General features: G+C 30.3%; 1 protein-coding gene and 1 long non-coding RNA gene across 4 annotated transcripts; one reads left to right on the top strand and one right to left on the bottom strand.

Annotated features, from left to right (window-relative positions):
- Positions 1–2,009: 2,009 nt before the first annotated feature.
- LOC114376157 (homeobox protein knotted-1-like LET12) lies at positions 2,010–11,342 on the bottom strand. Of its 3 annotated transcripts, none has more exons than XM_028334125.1 (6): positions 10,621–11,342; positions 9,032–9,152; positions 5,008–5,201; positions 4,365–4,496; positions 3,360–3,499; positions 2,010–2,359 (listed from the first exon to the last, which is right to left on the bottom strand). In XM_028334125.1, the coding sequence occupies exons 1-6, from the start codon at positions 11,035–11,037 to the stop codon at positions 2,347–2,349; spliced, it is 1,017 nt and encodes a 338-aa protein (XP_028189926.1). In that variant the 5' UTR covers positions 11,038–11,342; the 3' UTR covers positions 2,010–2,346. The 3 variants fall into 3 exon arrangements, with proteins under 3 accessions (XP_028189926.1, XP_028189925.1, XP_028189924.1); XM_028334124.1 differs by having other exon boundaries at positions 2,010–2,364; positions 10,621–11,340; XM_028334123.1 differs by having other exon boundaries at positions 2,010–2,367; positions 10,621–11,339.
- A 2,087-nt stretch (positions 11,343–13,429) lies between these two features.
- Positions 13,430–14,482, top strand: LOC114373819. Its single transcript, XR_003658468.1, has 3 exons — positions 13,430–13,757; positions 14,020–14,057; positions 14,138–14,482. It is a non-coding gene; the product is annotated as an uncharacterized LOC114373819 (long non-coding RNA).
- Positions 14,483–16,771: the final 2,289 nt, after the last annotated feature.

Below are 16,771 nucleotides of genomic sequence, written 5' to 3'. Positions count from 1 at the left end.
CCTCTTGCAAAATTTTCCTGAATAGCTAAATATTCGAAGAAAGCTAGCTAGTTGAAACAGAGGGGTACCCACCAAAAATATCGTTTGTGAGCAAAGTTTAGTTTGAATTTGAACGATCCTCTTCTTAAGATAGAAGTGGAAGAAAGGATGTGGATTCTTCACAAGACAATAGTCACACGTAAACCATTGTTTTTTTTAGGATATAGGTAACACTTTCAAGAAACAAATTCAAGGAGTGATTCCATTCTTCCAAAAGTAAACGCGTTCCATCGAGGACGCGTTAAAAATAATTTATACTTTTCCTTTGCTTTATGTATGCCAAATCCTTTTCATCCGCAATTCCTTTTGTTCTAAGAAGGCAATTGGAAGTTGTCCCCTCGTGCAACTTGCATACCTCTATCTAAGACTACAACAGATCTTTAATTTATGTTATACTAAAAATATGAATTTTACCAATAAAATAGATGAGTCATTTTTTTGTGTGAAGCTCTCATATAATTTATTTAATAGTATGTATTATATAATGTGTTAAAAAGAATATACCAAATAGCGTGTTGTTGATATTTTCTGAGTATATTAATTTTTGTGAGGAGTATTTCAATATAAATTAGTATCATTACTACTGTAGATTGAGGTTCAAAGAAAGAAATTAAAAAACATCTACAAATACTTACACTCGCAAATAAAATGTTTTTATTGACTAATAACAATTATGGTCATACTTCATCAATCTATTTGAGTTGTATGAAGTGGTATGTAATTTCCAATCTATTCCAGAAGTGAAGTTAGTTGAGCTGGTGCATAGATGGGCTGGTTCAAATTAAGAGGATTAGGAGCTTTCTTTGGAAGCTCAGTCGTGAGAAGGTTCTGACTAATGCTAAAAGATTAGTGTTAATGATTCTTGCCAAGTGTGTGAATCTGAAAGTAGATACTCTTTTTCATCTCTTCAGGGATTGCCAAAATACAAGACTAGTTTGGAAGAAATTTTATTCGGTTAGAGCAAGGTGGTGAGTTTTATACTTGTAGTGATGGATTCTAGGGTGCAAGAGTGAGACATAATTTTATACTTGTTCTCGAGGGCTTCTAGTCCTCTTTATATATATTTCACCAGGAAAAAAAAATCAATCTATTTGAGTTGTATTACACTCCATATATTTGCACGTGAAATGATATACATAGATTTGGCAAAAAAGATTTACAAAATTTTCTACTACATTGGGCTCATGATCAAAATACTAAAGAATCAATGTAAAGCACAGTCGTCGTGTTTTTGCTGTATAATACATTCTTTTTTCGTCAAGTATCGGCAAAGCAGTATTATCAAAGTAATATGATCCAGTTTCTCCCATTTCATTCACAAGAATTTAGCCTATTTCATATACATATGACTGTAAGGCTACAACCATCGAGATGCTCCACCGTTAAAGGTTTATCAGCAAAGTTAATAGATAGTGTTCACACTAATTTTATGATGACCCCAAAAAAAAAACGAAAGAAAACTTTAAACTACAACTGGTAATTATCCCAAGAACTTAATAATTTTGTTTAACTAAGAAATAAAACCGACGAATTTGTACTACATGCAGTCGGATACTAGTAGTACTACTTGAGATATGATAGTTGTTCTTCTAATAATAAGAATTCAAACTTTTAAAGATTTATTCCTCCATTTTTTATATAATCACATTAATTAAGATATGCATGTTTGGCTTCTCAACAAGATTTCAATGTATTCCAACAAATTTCATTATGAAACCATTTTTTAGTTTTAAATTTAGTTTCATTTAAAGCTTAGTCTTTTTCCAAGAATGTTCGATCAAACTTTGGTCTTATTTCAGAAGTTACATGTGTATGATCATTTGAGTTACACTAATTAGAGATATAAAGTTAATTGCATGATAAGAAAAAAAAGAAGAAAAAAGATCATAGGTTTAAAGGATTGGATTCAATTACCTATTAACAAAAATTAACAAACTAACAATTAAATTTGTTAATAAAAAAAATTGAACTACACTAATTGGATCCATATTTTTTTAAAAAATAAGTAGAAAAATTTATATGTACGTATCAGCATGCTACCCATTAAATCGAATAGACTGTGCCTGCATCAATATTCAGTATCAGATATCAAGCGGCATGCAGCAGCCTCATATACAACAATACCAGGGTTAATTTTCTGTAATTCAACCAATACAGTGATTTTATCATGAATTTCCCTTTACATCCAGAATCCATCACGTTCACGCTGGACCGTAAGATCTATGAATCCCACGAGTATGCATTAAAAGGAAGAACAATACCAATAATTTTTGCTCAAAATATGCGACCGTTCACATGAAGCTCTGGTTACTGGTTTCTCCTGCACTACTACCATCCCAAGAATTCAATCAGATGTAGTCATAAAAGATTAGGAATTTCTTAATGTCATCGATTTTTATTTCATAAACAATTTACTTTTAAAATATTTATTAATGCAATTAGTCTGATCCACATAAAATGAATCTTCACTCACAGCTTATTTACTTCCTCTCATCATATATTTTTAAAATTGATGATAATATTAAAAGTGTTAAAGGAAGTCAACTTCATTCATCACAATTTGAGAAAAAAGTGAGTTAACTCGATTGTTTCACTTTTAAAAGAAACATTGCCTTGTTTGACCTATTGCAAATTGGTAGGTTAAAGTTGGGTGATCACTTAATTTTTTTTAAGGAATACAAAAAAATAAGGAAAAATAATAAAAGAGTATAAAATAAAAAATTTAACAAATTTAAATGTGAAATAATAAAAAAAATAAAAAATTTAACAACCTAGTAATATAAATCGTTTTCCAACTCTCACCCAATACCCTTATTTTTTTTAAAAAAAATTGTTCTAATGAAGGGATTTAAACAAATACATAAGAAAAGGAAGTTAAGTAAGCCAATTCGCTAAACCCAACTCAAACCAATGTACTGATAAGCTGGTTAAGTCATTTTAATAATAATAAAAAAAGAGTGAGCCTAAATTTTATCAATAATCTAACTGATTGACGAGCCGTGTTGGTTATGGACCACGACTTACATTACAATTCTAGATAATACCTAATAGACTAATTGTTATATATGTTAAATAAATCACTTTGTCAATATATATATAAAGCTACTAGACAAATTAAGTTAAATAAATGATATTTAAAAATTTATTTATTTCGTGATGTGGTACGGCTTTATTTAATGAGTTGATATTTTATTTGAATAAATGACACGAATTCAAACATTAAGCCAGAAAATGCAGCTTGAGGATGGTTTTTCAAACGTAGCCACAAAAATAATATAGTATATTATTTGGAAGACAGAAGTGACAAATAATTAACCTACCTCTTGCGCTTGCTTTTGGAGTTACTAGAGGATGAGGGGTTATTAGTATGCCAGTTCCTTTTCCTCTGATTTATGAACCAATTATTTATCTGCTTTAATTGCAAGCCTGTTTCCTGCACCAACCTAGCCTTGTCTTCCTCCTAAATTAACAATGTTCACATGCATGCGCAAATTAACCAAAGTATCAAGAGCGGCATATGAGTATATATAATATGAGAATTTATACCCTGACGTTAATTTAGGTGGTTTTGATACAGTTAATTTTTTAATCAATAGAAATTAAGTTATATTATTATTTTAAAATTTAATGATAATTTGAAAAATAATAATTTTTAAAAAATTGCTAATAAAAGACTAATTTTTTTAAAAATAAAGATATGCCAGCTAACATAATAACAAGAAACACGATAAAAAAAGTGATAAAAAAATTTAATTTTAAAATTTAAACTTTCGTAAAATTCAAATACTTAAAAAAAGATAAGAATGAAATTCAAAATTTTAAAATGATATATTTTTTATTACTTTTTTGATTTGTTGTCATATGGTGTTACTTTATTTATTTGAGAGAATCGTAATTTCAATTGGATTATATAGATACAGAAAAGAAGAATATATAATAATAGAAGTAGGAATTAATGATAGAAATTAATTAAAAAATAAATTATTAATTACTAGTAATATAAAATATTTTATTCAAAAGAGAAAGATCTCTTTGTTAATTGGGAAAGAGTCCGCAGGAATCAGAATTTTTAGGAAAACATATGAAGAGAGAGTTGAAAATTGACATAATTTTACTTGTTTTTTCTTTTTTAAATTAATCTTTTGTAATTAATTTTTTAAAAATTAAGTTTTTTTAATTATCATTAAATTTTAAAATAACAATATAATAATACAACTTCATTTCTATTGATTATAAAATCAACCGTATTAATACTCCAAATTAACTGTGACACGGTAGAAATTCTTTATATAAAATATACTACTAATTCATAATTCCAAACTTACAGTGGGGTAAGGCCATTTAGAATGTGACTGCCACCAAGCTTTCAAAAGGGATGTGGTGTCCCCTGGAAGTTTCCCTGCTCGTCTCTTTCGTAGAATTTCTTCTCTTATGTCCACAATCTTCTCCTTGTAACCCTGAAAGAGAACCAAGCTATGTAAAAGTGATCCAACTTCTGCCATTGTGCTGCTCAGCAATCGAAGGCAAATCACATTTTTCTACATTCATTGTTCTCTCAATTAAAAGTGACACATGAGAAGAAAAAAAAAGGTGTTACTTTGAATTATATTTCACTTACTATAATTAAGTAAAATTAAAAAGGGGACCAAAAAAAGATCTGGTTACTTTAAGTAGTGTTTAACTTTCTTAGACTTCTCTTTTTAAGAAAAAAAATTGGGTCAAACACATTTTCTGAAAATTTTTTTTAAAGTTAAGCAACTTGATTCATTTTTATAAAAGAAGAAAAAATGTAATATTCTAAAAATAACTAAGTGAATGAGCTTTTGAAAAAAAAAAAAAGTTTCTCTTCTGATCTCTTTCTCTCTTTCCTGCTTTTGAAAAAGTTAACGCCAAACATAGCCTTAATTAATTACTCCTAAGTCCCAAGTCCTAACAATATGTGTAGGTTGGGAAACTTTGATTAGTTACCTGTTTTAGTTCATGCTTCAATTCATGCCTCACTCTCTCCATCAAAGATCTTTCACTTTCAGTGGGGACAAGAGGACCAAATCCAAGAGTTTCACCCCCATCAAGGCTTCCTTCGTATAAGTTGGCATTGCTCTCTGCCTGGTCATCTTCATCGTCTGACATTGTTGCACCCGTTCCTTCACCAGGAGATACACCTGTACATAGCACACGCATCATCGTGTGCATGCATGCTTTCATTCTTCTTCTAATTATTATGCATCATATATATAATCACCCCCATTTATTTGTCTATAATTGCTAAAGAACAATTAATAGAACAAATGTTCTTGCATGCATCATATTTATATTTATAGTTTCAGAACACTTGTAATTAATAGAAGCAACATCCAAGAGGGTTCGACAAAGCAAACTACGTACTTTCCTAAGTGGAGCATGCATGAGACATGCAACACTCATCATGTTAATTTGAAAACTGGTCAAAAGATTATATATAAGAATATAGATAAACGGTAAAGATGATACTAATTCAGTACACTGTCGCTGTTACCATAAACTGAACCAGAGCAAACAACAATCTGCCAAGAGAAGGGTGCAATGGCTAGGAACGCGCGCAGACTCATGATTGAGGGTGAAATGCTTCCATGTTTCAAAAGAATTGTCTTTAAGGTTTTACACAAGAATTTAAAAATTATTAAATACTTTTAAATTTTAAGAGAATCTAAGCTTATCTCACTCTATTATTGCTTTTCTTATTCTACTTAGTGAAGAATACTTTTATGGATGCTTATTAACTTTTTCCCAGCTCCTTTGAAACGGATGGAGTACTTCCTTTAAGAATAATTACTGCATATACCATTTATGTATCCAATCACATTATTAATTACAAAAGTTAGTTAACTGTAAGCTACTAATTAGTAATTACCAATGTGTGGATTATTTAATGAATAACTTGGATGCACCATTTGTGAGAATCTCTCCTTCCATTACATTGAAAGGACCTTATGAAGAAGGATTGAAGTCACGTGTCCCCGGCCGGCTGTGTCTTGTCTCTTTCCTTGTTCTCTTAATTATTAAGAATTAACATGTGGTTAAAAATATTCTCTTTTCTTTTTCACTCTTATTTATTAGTTATTTCAATAGATGAGTTTTTATTTATTTGAGAAGCAGAGAAATATATAGGAAGAGGACATGTTATTGTATTCGTGCGAGGAAACTGTGGGGTTATTAATAGGCTCTATTTTCAGCCTCCAGTTATATAAAAAATTGTTAATTGTATATATTGTTTCTAAAAGTTGGTAACTGGTTTTATCAATTTCCAATCAAGGCTTTGGATGTTAAGTTAGACATGGGAACGTGAAGGAAAAATGAATTCAACAATAATATTCATATGCTTGTACAATATTTAGTCTATTTTTTTATATCTCTTTTAATGATGTTATCTCTCTTTCTTTTACATACCATCATTTAATATTTACTACTTTTTTTTTCCCTCCTTTTATCTTTCTCTATGTGCATCTACCTAGTGCATATATACGGGAGGAGAGAAAATCAGTAAAATGATTACGTCTTGAGAATACATACTAAAAATAAAAATAAAATAAAATTGGACAAATAAAGCAATTTTGAGGATAATGTTTTTAAATCACAATGTATCAACGAAAGATTAAGGAAAACTTACCATTGCATGCAATATTTGTAAATTTCTTCAATACCATTTTATGCTGTTTCAATTTTCAACACTAGCAATAGGAACTATTTTATTCTCTTCTTTTCATTTGATTAACTCAACTTCTAAATATTGAATGACAAATCAAAGATTAAATTTTTGTAATCACTTAACCTTTTAGGTGATGTTATGGGATTTGGAGGAAGAATACTTTAATTCAAGATTATGGGATAGTCAGAGAAAATTTTTTTTCTCATGTTTAATATAATAAATACAATATTATTCAATTTTACCAACATATTTTTTTAAAATTGAATAACTAAAATTAAAAGGTTAATATAAAAAATGTTTATTATATTTTAATATTTTTTATTATTCTTCTTACTTTTACTTATGTAAAAACAGTTTTAGACAATGATATTAAAAAAATTAAAAATGAATTTCAATGAAACGAAGAAAAAATATCATCCACAGTCCCACTTTCATGAGTGGGAGAAACCAGAACATTATTTTAATTCGTCAAATTATTAGTTGCGGAGTTTTGGTTTAATCAAGTCGCTGAATATTCGAAGCAAACTATTTCTCTTATCCCGGTTATTATGTTGAAGCACAGAATAGGTTGAAGATTCCTTTAGTTTTTCTTTTTGCCAAAGATTAACATATGCTATTTCTTTCTTGATTATGTTTTGCTATTTTTCTCTGAATTCATTTTTCTCCATTTGTTTGCCCTTTAATTTACTCGTCAAGCCCCTGCACATTGGGATTTGAGTAAAGGCAGCCTCAACCTAGGTTTCTTTTCTCTCCTCAGTCCTCTCTCTTCACTTTTCTATTCTACGATAAAATAGTCTAATTTCCATTGCTAATTACTTACTACTACTACATATTACTCTTAACAGAGAGACACTTATGCTTAGAATTTTTTTTTACTCCATACACTTATGTTTAGAATGCTTGTGAATAAATGAGAAATGAGAGTCGGACATGGATTTTATTTTTTAATACTAAGTAATATGATATGTAACTGTATGAAAGAGAGAGAAATATTTTTTTATTAAATATAATTCATAACTCCTATAATGATAGGTTATTATTTAATAAAATACTAATTTTTTTCTCTAATGTGATTATATCCTATATCTATTTCTTAAAAAAAATTAAATTATACTTGTGGTCCTTTATCTTATTCTTAAGATTTAATTTGATATTTTATCTTTTAAATTTGAATCAATTTTTTCTTTTAAAATAATAATAAATTTTTATTTTCAATCATAAATTTAATTTTTTTTTTACTCATTCAATATGTAAGCTTGTTTCATTAAATATGAAAATCATAAAATTCAACTCATGTTTAAACCAAATAGGGTTATAAACACAACAAACATTATGTGACAAATGAATTTTACAAAAAAAAAATGATATTATATTTTTTAATTTTTTAGTTGCTCATTAGACTAATTTTAACTATTTATAATCTTTATTTGCTTGAATATCAGTTAAGTTATAATTTTTATGTGAGTGAATTTAATAAGATATTTTTAAATTATTAATAATTCTAGAGAGTTTTCTAGGGATAATTAACTTTGTGGGTATATATATTGTGTTGTTTTACTTAATATTTATTTGTATTAAAGATCGTTTTAAAATTCTTAAAAATAGTTACTCGATCTTAGTTATAAAAAAATATTTTAGTTGAACAAAATATTAAAAAATATTTTGATTAAATTATAAGAGGATATTTAAAAAATATTGATGATAAAATATATCTCCTTGTTTTTTTTTTTCTTCATTTCACTTTCACACCAAGTTCAATTGGAATAAAATATATTTTACTTTAAGTATTAAGTATGATTATACTTACATTTAATAAATTTTTTTGAAAAAATAATAACATATTATTTTAAAAATTAACAAAAATAAATAATTATTTTAAATAAGTTGAAGTGTGCGCTCTTATAAGTATTCTATTTTTTTTTTCTCCCATATCATTTTTACCTCATTTTCTTAATTATTTCTCTCTTTCTTTACGATTAAATCACTTAGGGAAAAAAAAATCAACAATCAAGTTTTTTTTTTCTTCTTTTATCTTAATCTTTCTATCTTCTCCTCCTTCTGCCCTAATACATCTATGTTGGATGTATCGTTTACATTTTTTCTATTCCACGAAAAGAACCAGTGAAACAGAAATTTTAGATGAGGAACGGTGGAGTGTGTGGTCTCCATTTCATTCTTTTTTATTTCCTTTTTCTTTTCCATCAATTATTTTTCTCTCTCCTTGTTTTGTTTGCAGACCAAATAATGAGTACAAAAGACACGGTATCTAGGGAGGGAAAAAAGACTTCTATAACGCTGGAAATTTACCTGTCAAGCTTTGCAGAGACTGCTCCAGATCCCAACAAGCCATCACTGCCTCCATGGCATGAACACGGACATGCTGCTGCAGTTGTTCTTTAAAGGCACAGAGCAACAGAACATAATGGGTCTGCAACAAACAAAATAACAAAACTCATAAAAAACAAGCTCTTCACATTAACATTTAAGCACATTAATTAAGAATGAGAAACAAAACCCATCAAAAGGACAAGAACTGAGAAGGACTATGTAAATACAAGTGTAGATAAACCCCAAGATGCCAAACTTAAATAAATGTCCCTACAAAGTTAACAAAATGTTATAGTGATTCAGTACTCCAATCATTATATGTAAAGTGTATATTAAGTCAGAATCAAATCTTAACTTAATTATAGTAGCAGTTGATTCATGCATTTAATACAGATTCTACCATACACTACAGGACAAATACTATGACCAGTTGATACGTACAGAATCACCAAGCTCCGTATCCTCCCATTATTGTACTTTGGGCAGCCAGAAACGTACATTAATGAGGAAGTAAAAGTTGAGAAAACTTGATGAGAGCTTCAACTTTGGCTCAGAACATATTCCATAAGAATTGCAAGAACTGAACCGTCAAAGTTTCAGCAAAAAGGAGAAAGATAAAAGAGAAGTAAACAAGTGGGGAAGATCATGACAGCATTAACAGAAAAGATTCCATAAAGCACTCCTAAAGGCTATTGTAGGAAGCAGCAGCATGAGAACCCTCCAGCAGAGCCACTCCATGACAAATCAGGTTCACCAAATGCCTCGTACTACCGTCCATCCAAAAATAAAGTTGCAAAACCATCACTCCCGGCCCATTATCATTATTATTCTTCATTTTGTGAATTCTGTATATGTGCTATCTAGTCCACAAAATCTTCAAACAATAAATTCATTTTCACATGATTTTATGATTTAACAAGCAGCATGACCAAAAAAACATTGGTCAATGAATCAAGGATTGACAAAACAACCAAAATGATTCCCAAAACCAGATTTTTTTCACAATTATTACGTGGTCCCGAACAATCATAATTTCAACTAATCTTTATTTAATTGAATGTTATTAATTTTTTTCCCATAAATTGATAAAATTAAATACATGTCATTTAAAGATTAATTGAGGCTTGGATGATCTTGTTAATTAATGTCTTTAGAATATTAGTTAAGAAAATAAAAGAAAAAATTATTTACTGTGAAAATCATATAAAAATATAAAAAAAAGAGAGTTCTAAACATCTCAATTTTGCATATCCTACTTAAAAATAATCATTCTAGTTTGTTAATTAATATTCCAAAAAGACTGGTTAATATGTGCAAGCCTCCTTGTGGTGAGACTCTTTAATGATTTCTTCGGAAAAGATCTTAGCAGCATTGAGACAAAGAAAGAAGGAAATCAAAGACAGGTGGAGTGAATTGAATTAAATTAAGATTCTAGGGAGTAGTAGTACTAATCCTAGGAAGTGGATTAAAGTAGAGGGACAAGAAAACAGAAGGAATTGAAGTACAAGAAAAGAGATCGAGGGTTTGTTTGATATAAGAATGAGAGAAAGAAAAACATAGAAACAAACCATGAACTGATCAAGCTCCTTCTCATCGACGACCCCGTTGTGTGCAAGTGCAGAGTACTTTTCAACCACGCGCTGCGACTGCTGAAGCTGGGCGTCGATCCTAGGAAGCTGGTCCACGGGCGTAGCGATTCTGAGGCACGACACGTGCGCCGATAGCAGTTGATCGTAGAGAGGGTGTCCTAGAATGTCCGCTTTGTATTCCCTCAAATCCTCGGATTCGCAATTGCTCTCGCTTCGGTTCCGATCCACGCTCTTCTCGCTGTCGAGGAAATTCTGTTGACGCGCGTTGACGTTAACGTTGTTGAGCCATGTCGGAGGTGGGAGCCTCTGCTGCATGTCTCTATTCTCGTTCAACTCTTGCTCCTCCGTGAAACGCTGGAACGCTATCTCGTGCTGGAGATGGTCGTGGAAAGCCATAATAAAATTTAATAATTAACTGAATTTTTTTTCTGTTTTGTTTTTCTCTCGCAACATTTTAATGAGTTTGTATAACAGAGATCCAAACGCGGTGTAAGGGAAGCGAGGATTTGGGTGAGAAAAAGAAGAGGAGTGGTTGTTGTTGCAGGAGCTAGCTGACTAGGGAGTGGGGGAGAAAGGGTGAGAGAGAGAAGGAGGAAGGAAGAAGAAGTTTGGAAAAGCACTTTTTAAGGAAAGACTTTTTGGAAAGGTTGACAAAGGATGGATGGATCGAGATCCAACGGTGGGATTGGTGATAACGTGGAGGGATTTGTGGTGAGTGTGTGAGAGTGCTCATTGGAGATTTTTCCTGTAATAATAAAAGACAAAGGATGGATGCATGGATAAATATAAATTGATCAATGATGTGGGAGGCAGCTACATGACATTATTATTTAATTACACCTATCAAATAATGCATTCACTCTTGTTTCTTTATTTATTTTTTTAACTCACACTGTGTCAACACGGTACTCTGTTTGCCAAACAAATTGCCGTTTCCAAAAAGAATGAACAGTGCGTTGATGTATTTCCTTTTCCTGTTAAGGTTTGAGAAAATGAAAAAGAGGGGATCAGAAGGGTATTTTTATTATAAAAAAAAAGAAAGAGATCTTGTTTATACATTTTAAGATGAAAGAGAAGTGATCAATATAATAAATGATATAATAAGTAATTAAAATCAATTTAATTGGATAAAGTTGGTGCTGATCCCTTTAATATACTGAGAGTTCTTGAATTGAGAAAAAAAATCCTCAAAATGATATATGATCTCATAGAGTTGACAGTTGAGACTCCTAAAGTCCTAAACCCGCAAAGGGGTGCAGTACATTCTCTCATATCTAATATAACTTAATAAAAGGAATAGGCTAGGAAATCGCATTTTTGCTCTTGCTTAATTTGTTGATACGTGTTAAGTTTCTTGGTTTTATGGTCTTTGCCATGGACATTCACTCCTCTTACTCTCTTTGTCTTTGCGCTCCTCAAAAACAGAATATCCTACACGTATCAGAGAGAGTAAGAGAAGAGAGAGAAAATTTATGTTCGTGCAGATAGATAGATAGATGGCTCGGAGCTTCACAAGAATGAAATGGGTCTCCATGTTTTTACCTACATATTTTTCTCTGTCTCCTTTTATTTTGATTGATCTCTGTTACTGGTTTCACTTCTCTAATCAGATACGTTTTGCATTTAGAGATCGTCCTTTGAGTGGGAAAGGCGATTTTGGTTTCCTGCAAATAAAAGTAACAAAGACAAAAGGTGAGCATTTTATCATCTTGCCAAATTGTTCCGGGTAGATGATTGTTATTAGTTGTTGATTATTTTTTTTACTTACTCATTATTTATAGTAGAACAATCTAAAATTATATCGGCTTATCAATTTTTTTGATTATTTCAATATTCATTAGCCTATTTCTATAGATTTTAAACATGGAATATTTAATTCACAAGTTCACCTTATATAATTTAATGATTTTATTGGATCAAGTTAAAAGTTTGTTGATTTAACACCTTAATACATTTCAAAGTTAATTTTTTTAAAGTACATTAGTCTTTTTAATGTTGAAAATCTAAGCAAATTGTAAATGATTCAAGCAAAATATTAAGTATCTCAAAAGGGTAATACTACGTAACATGATTTTGAAAGACAATAGTAGTAATAGATAGATAATAGATTGACAAAAAATATATCAGTCATATTAAATGGTTCACGAAAAGCAAGAATATTTTTAATTAAAAAAATATTAAATCCTTCTAATAAAACTAAGTAGATTTATTTCTTTACTCAAATACAATATTGCCCTCAATTAAATTCAAATTACTTGCCCCAATAAAATCAAATCTAATTTAGAGCTGCATGCATTCTTAACTTTTTTTCTTCTTCCTTCCCTATGAAACAAATTCCTCTCAAGTTGAAGTCATATCTATTTACTTACATTGCACGCTTCCAATGAACCTGTCTTTCCAACTTTTCCTACTTTCAATCATTACTCAACATTCACGTTGTTCGAAGAGTCACATCCTAGTTCTCAATCAATGTAGAACAGTTATCGAGCCACTCCAACAGTCGTCAATTACCACACATTAGAAACGCAAGTCATCATCATTTCAATACCTGCTTCCCTATGAAACAAATTCCTCTTAAGTTGAAGTCATACCTATTTACTTGCATTGCACGCTTCCAATGAACTACTTGTCTTTTCAATTTCTCCTACTTTCAATCATTACTCAGCCTTCATGTTGTTCGAAGAGTCACATCCCACTTCTCAATCAATGTAGAACAGTTATCGAGCCATTTCAACAGCCATCAATTACCACACATTGGAAACACAAGTCATCATCATTTCAATACCTGCTTCCCTGTGAAACAAATTCCTCTTAAGTTGAAGCCATACCTATTTACTTGCATTGCACGCTTCCAATGTACTCGTCTTTCCAATTTCCCCTACTTTCAATCATTACTTAGCCTTCATGTTGTTCGAAGAGTCACATCCCATTTCTCGATCAATGCAGAACAGTTATCGAGCCACTCCAACAACAAGTCATCATCATTTCAATACTTGCTTTCTCAATCCTTCTCGCTAGAACAAAAAAATGCATTTGACACTCTTAGTTCATCTGCAGCAATCAATCAAACCAACGTTATCGCCATGAGTTCGCAATCCTCAACTGGTTCCAGCGTTGTAAGTCCCTTCATGCCTTATTCTTTTGTTGTTTGATCTTTGTGTGAATCACAACGAAAATCCCAGTTGTTTTAACTATCATACTACCTCATTGCCTTCACACTCCACTGTTTTGTTTCAGCTTTGTTTCTAAATAGATTTTTTCAATTCTTTTAGGTTACTTCTCTACTTTGAGTAAAAATTTACCCGATTTGAATTTGCACATATAGGACAAATATTACAATACTATGTATTTTTGTTATAACTTCTTCCTTTTCTGTAGAAGTTAGCCAAGCTATGATCTCTGCCCCTTATCCATTGGTAAAATTACATTCTTTTAACCAAACAATGTCATTTCTATTATCGTTAGATGCTATTACTCATTTACATCTCTAACCTAGGTACTCTCACCCACTGCTCTACCCTATCTTGATGCCTCAACTCAGAATATGACCATCCTCTTCAATGGAAGTTGACCGTCAACAATCCTGACTTTGGTCAACAATGTATTACTAATCCATGGTATCAATTCTTGGAAAATAATGACTTCGACCCTAGGGATGAGATATCCTTCTACTTCAGGACTTATCAAAGAGTATGAGAATTAGTTATCAGAAAACAGTAGCATTGGGATGATATTGACTCTGATTAGAAATCATTGACAAGCTGTTGGGTTTCCATTCATCTTATTTCAGTATATTACCGAATGCAAAATTACAACCGCAACTTATTTCATTTTTTTTCTACTGCATTTTCCATTCCGCACACTGATAATGCACTGCTTGGTAAGTACTTCAAGGGTTTGAATATGCTATCCACTGATAATATGCTATCTTGGTTCTATCTGCTGCTATACATACCTTCTTAAAATATCAATTACTGCATTCATACCTATAATTGCTATTTTTACCAATCATTTAATTAAATTTTACAATCTTCATAATTATACAACAGCTATTATATATTTTTATATCCAACAAAACAATACATCTACTTATTTTATTTATTAGAGATTTATTATATCAACCAATTATAAATTTTTCCAAGTTTAACTTTCCAAAATATAACAACAGAATAAAAAAATTTGTTATCATGATTTACTTATTTCATTGTAATATAATTTAATTTAAATTATAATTAAATTAGATTAGATTCCAAAGTTTGAAAAACTATTACAGTTTTTTTTTAAAAAAAACAATGCCCATACAATTATATAACTCGAACTATTTCAATTTATTAACAAATTGCTTAAACAAAAACTAATTTAAAATTCTAATTTTTTTTACAAAATTATCCTAAACATACATAACATCTTGTATACCAAACAAAACCAAAAATAACAACCCGTGCAAATGCACAGGTGAGTAACTAGTATCATACTAAAAGCTATATATCACATTAACCCTAGATTTCCTCGTGTTCCCATCTAGGTTCTAATCGTCACAAAAGACCAAGTTATAATTGAATTGGAATTTGACAAAGAAATTCACTTTTGTTGTTATTTCATAAACTCTCTTGTAATCCTATCACATTCCATTGTAATTGTGATTGGGCATGATTATCAACATATTAAGTTGATTTCAATGACTAATTAGACTGAATTGTCTTCACTATTCCAAATACCCGACGCCTATAAATAGTAAAGGATTTTTTTTTTCTAAGATATGTGTTCCAAACAAGGAAAAATCCTCAAGATTGGCCATGTTTTATCCATTCAAGTTGTACGATGTATCTTTCTCTCTTGTGCATAAAAGTTAATACTTTATTTTATCTCTCTCTATATAGTTTGCTATTATGTTTGGTTATCTCTCAAAGTACTTTTCTTACCTAAGTTTGCTAGTAAACATAGTTTAATTAACTCATAGCAATATTAAGGTTGCTTTTAAAGTAAAAGTACTTTTAATATGTATTTTATAAGAGAAATATAAAGTAAAAGGTACTTTTGATTAGTATTGTTTATATAAATTTTATTTTATCAACATACTTTTAAAAATTAATATTTCAAACATCAATCACATTATACTAAATTCTTTTTTTTATTTATCAAATTTGAGTTAAAAACATTCTTTTAATTCAAATTTATGATTTTAAACTTTAAGCTAAACACGTACCAAGCTATTCATAAATCAAACTTGACACTTGGTGACTAACTGGCCCATCAAATCAGCTCAAATTCAAGAGGTACAATAAATTTTCATCCCCAAACTATCTACTGAAATAACCATGAATTTGAGCATTAATATGTATTTCTATACATGAACACTCTTTTCCTTCCAACGCCAAGACATATGATTTGCAGCATCAAATTTCAGAACTACTAATTTGTACAGTTTGAAACATTAACACCAATAAAATTAATCAATATATTGATAAGAAAAGTGTTCAGGATGGGCTTCCGTGGTTAGGGTTAAAAGTTGTCTATGAAAAACATAAAAATGTGTAATCTGTCAAAACTGTTAGGTCTAGCCTGAGGTATATACTAGTTTATCAAGGTGGTATATGATTAGATCACATCCTCCTGATTCCTAGAGACAATATATGATTAGGTTTTATTTGTATTCTTTGGTGACAAGATATGATTAGATTGTACCCGATAAACTTTGGCGATAATAGACTAGGGCATTAAGACATGCATTCCTTGTTGTGGGTCGGGTCGGTCAGAATCCAACATGATGAGCTACCACATGAGGTTAGTCCATGGTCAGTCAAAAGGTACATAGCCCTAGGCCTTGAGGACTAAGGTGTGAAGAGGCTAAAAGAATAATAATAATAAAAAAAAAAAGATTGTCTATTGATTCAATGGAACCGATCCTGAGACAATCAAAGCCTAAAAAAGTAAAAATTATAAAATAAATATATCAATGTGTATAAAAGCAAAAAAATGATGAAATTTTTTTGTGTGCCCAAGAACGGAAAACAAGTCGTTGTAGGCAATTTTTTATAAACAAATATGATTATTTTGATGACTAATTTAATTTTTGAAAAATAAAAAATTCTAATTTAATCTCGTAATATACAAAAGATACGACATTTAA

The sequence above is a fragment of the Glycine soja genome, chromosome 11 (genome assembly GCF_004193775.1).
Source record: "Glycine soja cultivar W05 chromosome 11, ASM419377v2, whole genome shotgun sequence".
NCBI lineage: Eukaryota > Viridiplantae > Streptophyta > Magnoliopsida > Fabales > Fabaceae > Glycine > Glycine soja.
Note: the sequence above shows the minus strand (reverse complement) of the source record. Positions and strands in the feature narration are given on the sequence as shown.

Excerpts from the sequence above, each read along its gene's own strand:
- LOC114376157 (XM_028334123.1), bottom strand. The coding sequence starts at position 11,037 with ATGGCTTTCCACGACCATCTCCAGCACGAGATAGCGTTCCAGCGTTTC. Across the intron at positions 4,497-5,007 it reads TGAAGCATGAACTAAAACAG|GGTTACAAGGAGAAGATTGT; the intron begins GTAACTAATCAA and ends GTTCTCTTTCAG. Across the intron at positions 3,500-4,364 it reads CTAAATGGCCTTACCCCACT|GAGGAAGACAAGGCTAGGTT; the intron begins GTAAGTTTGGAA and ends TTGTTAATTTAG.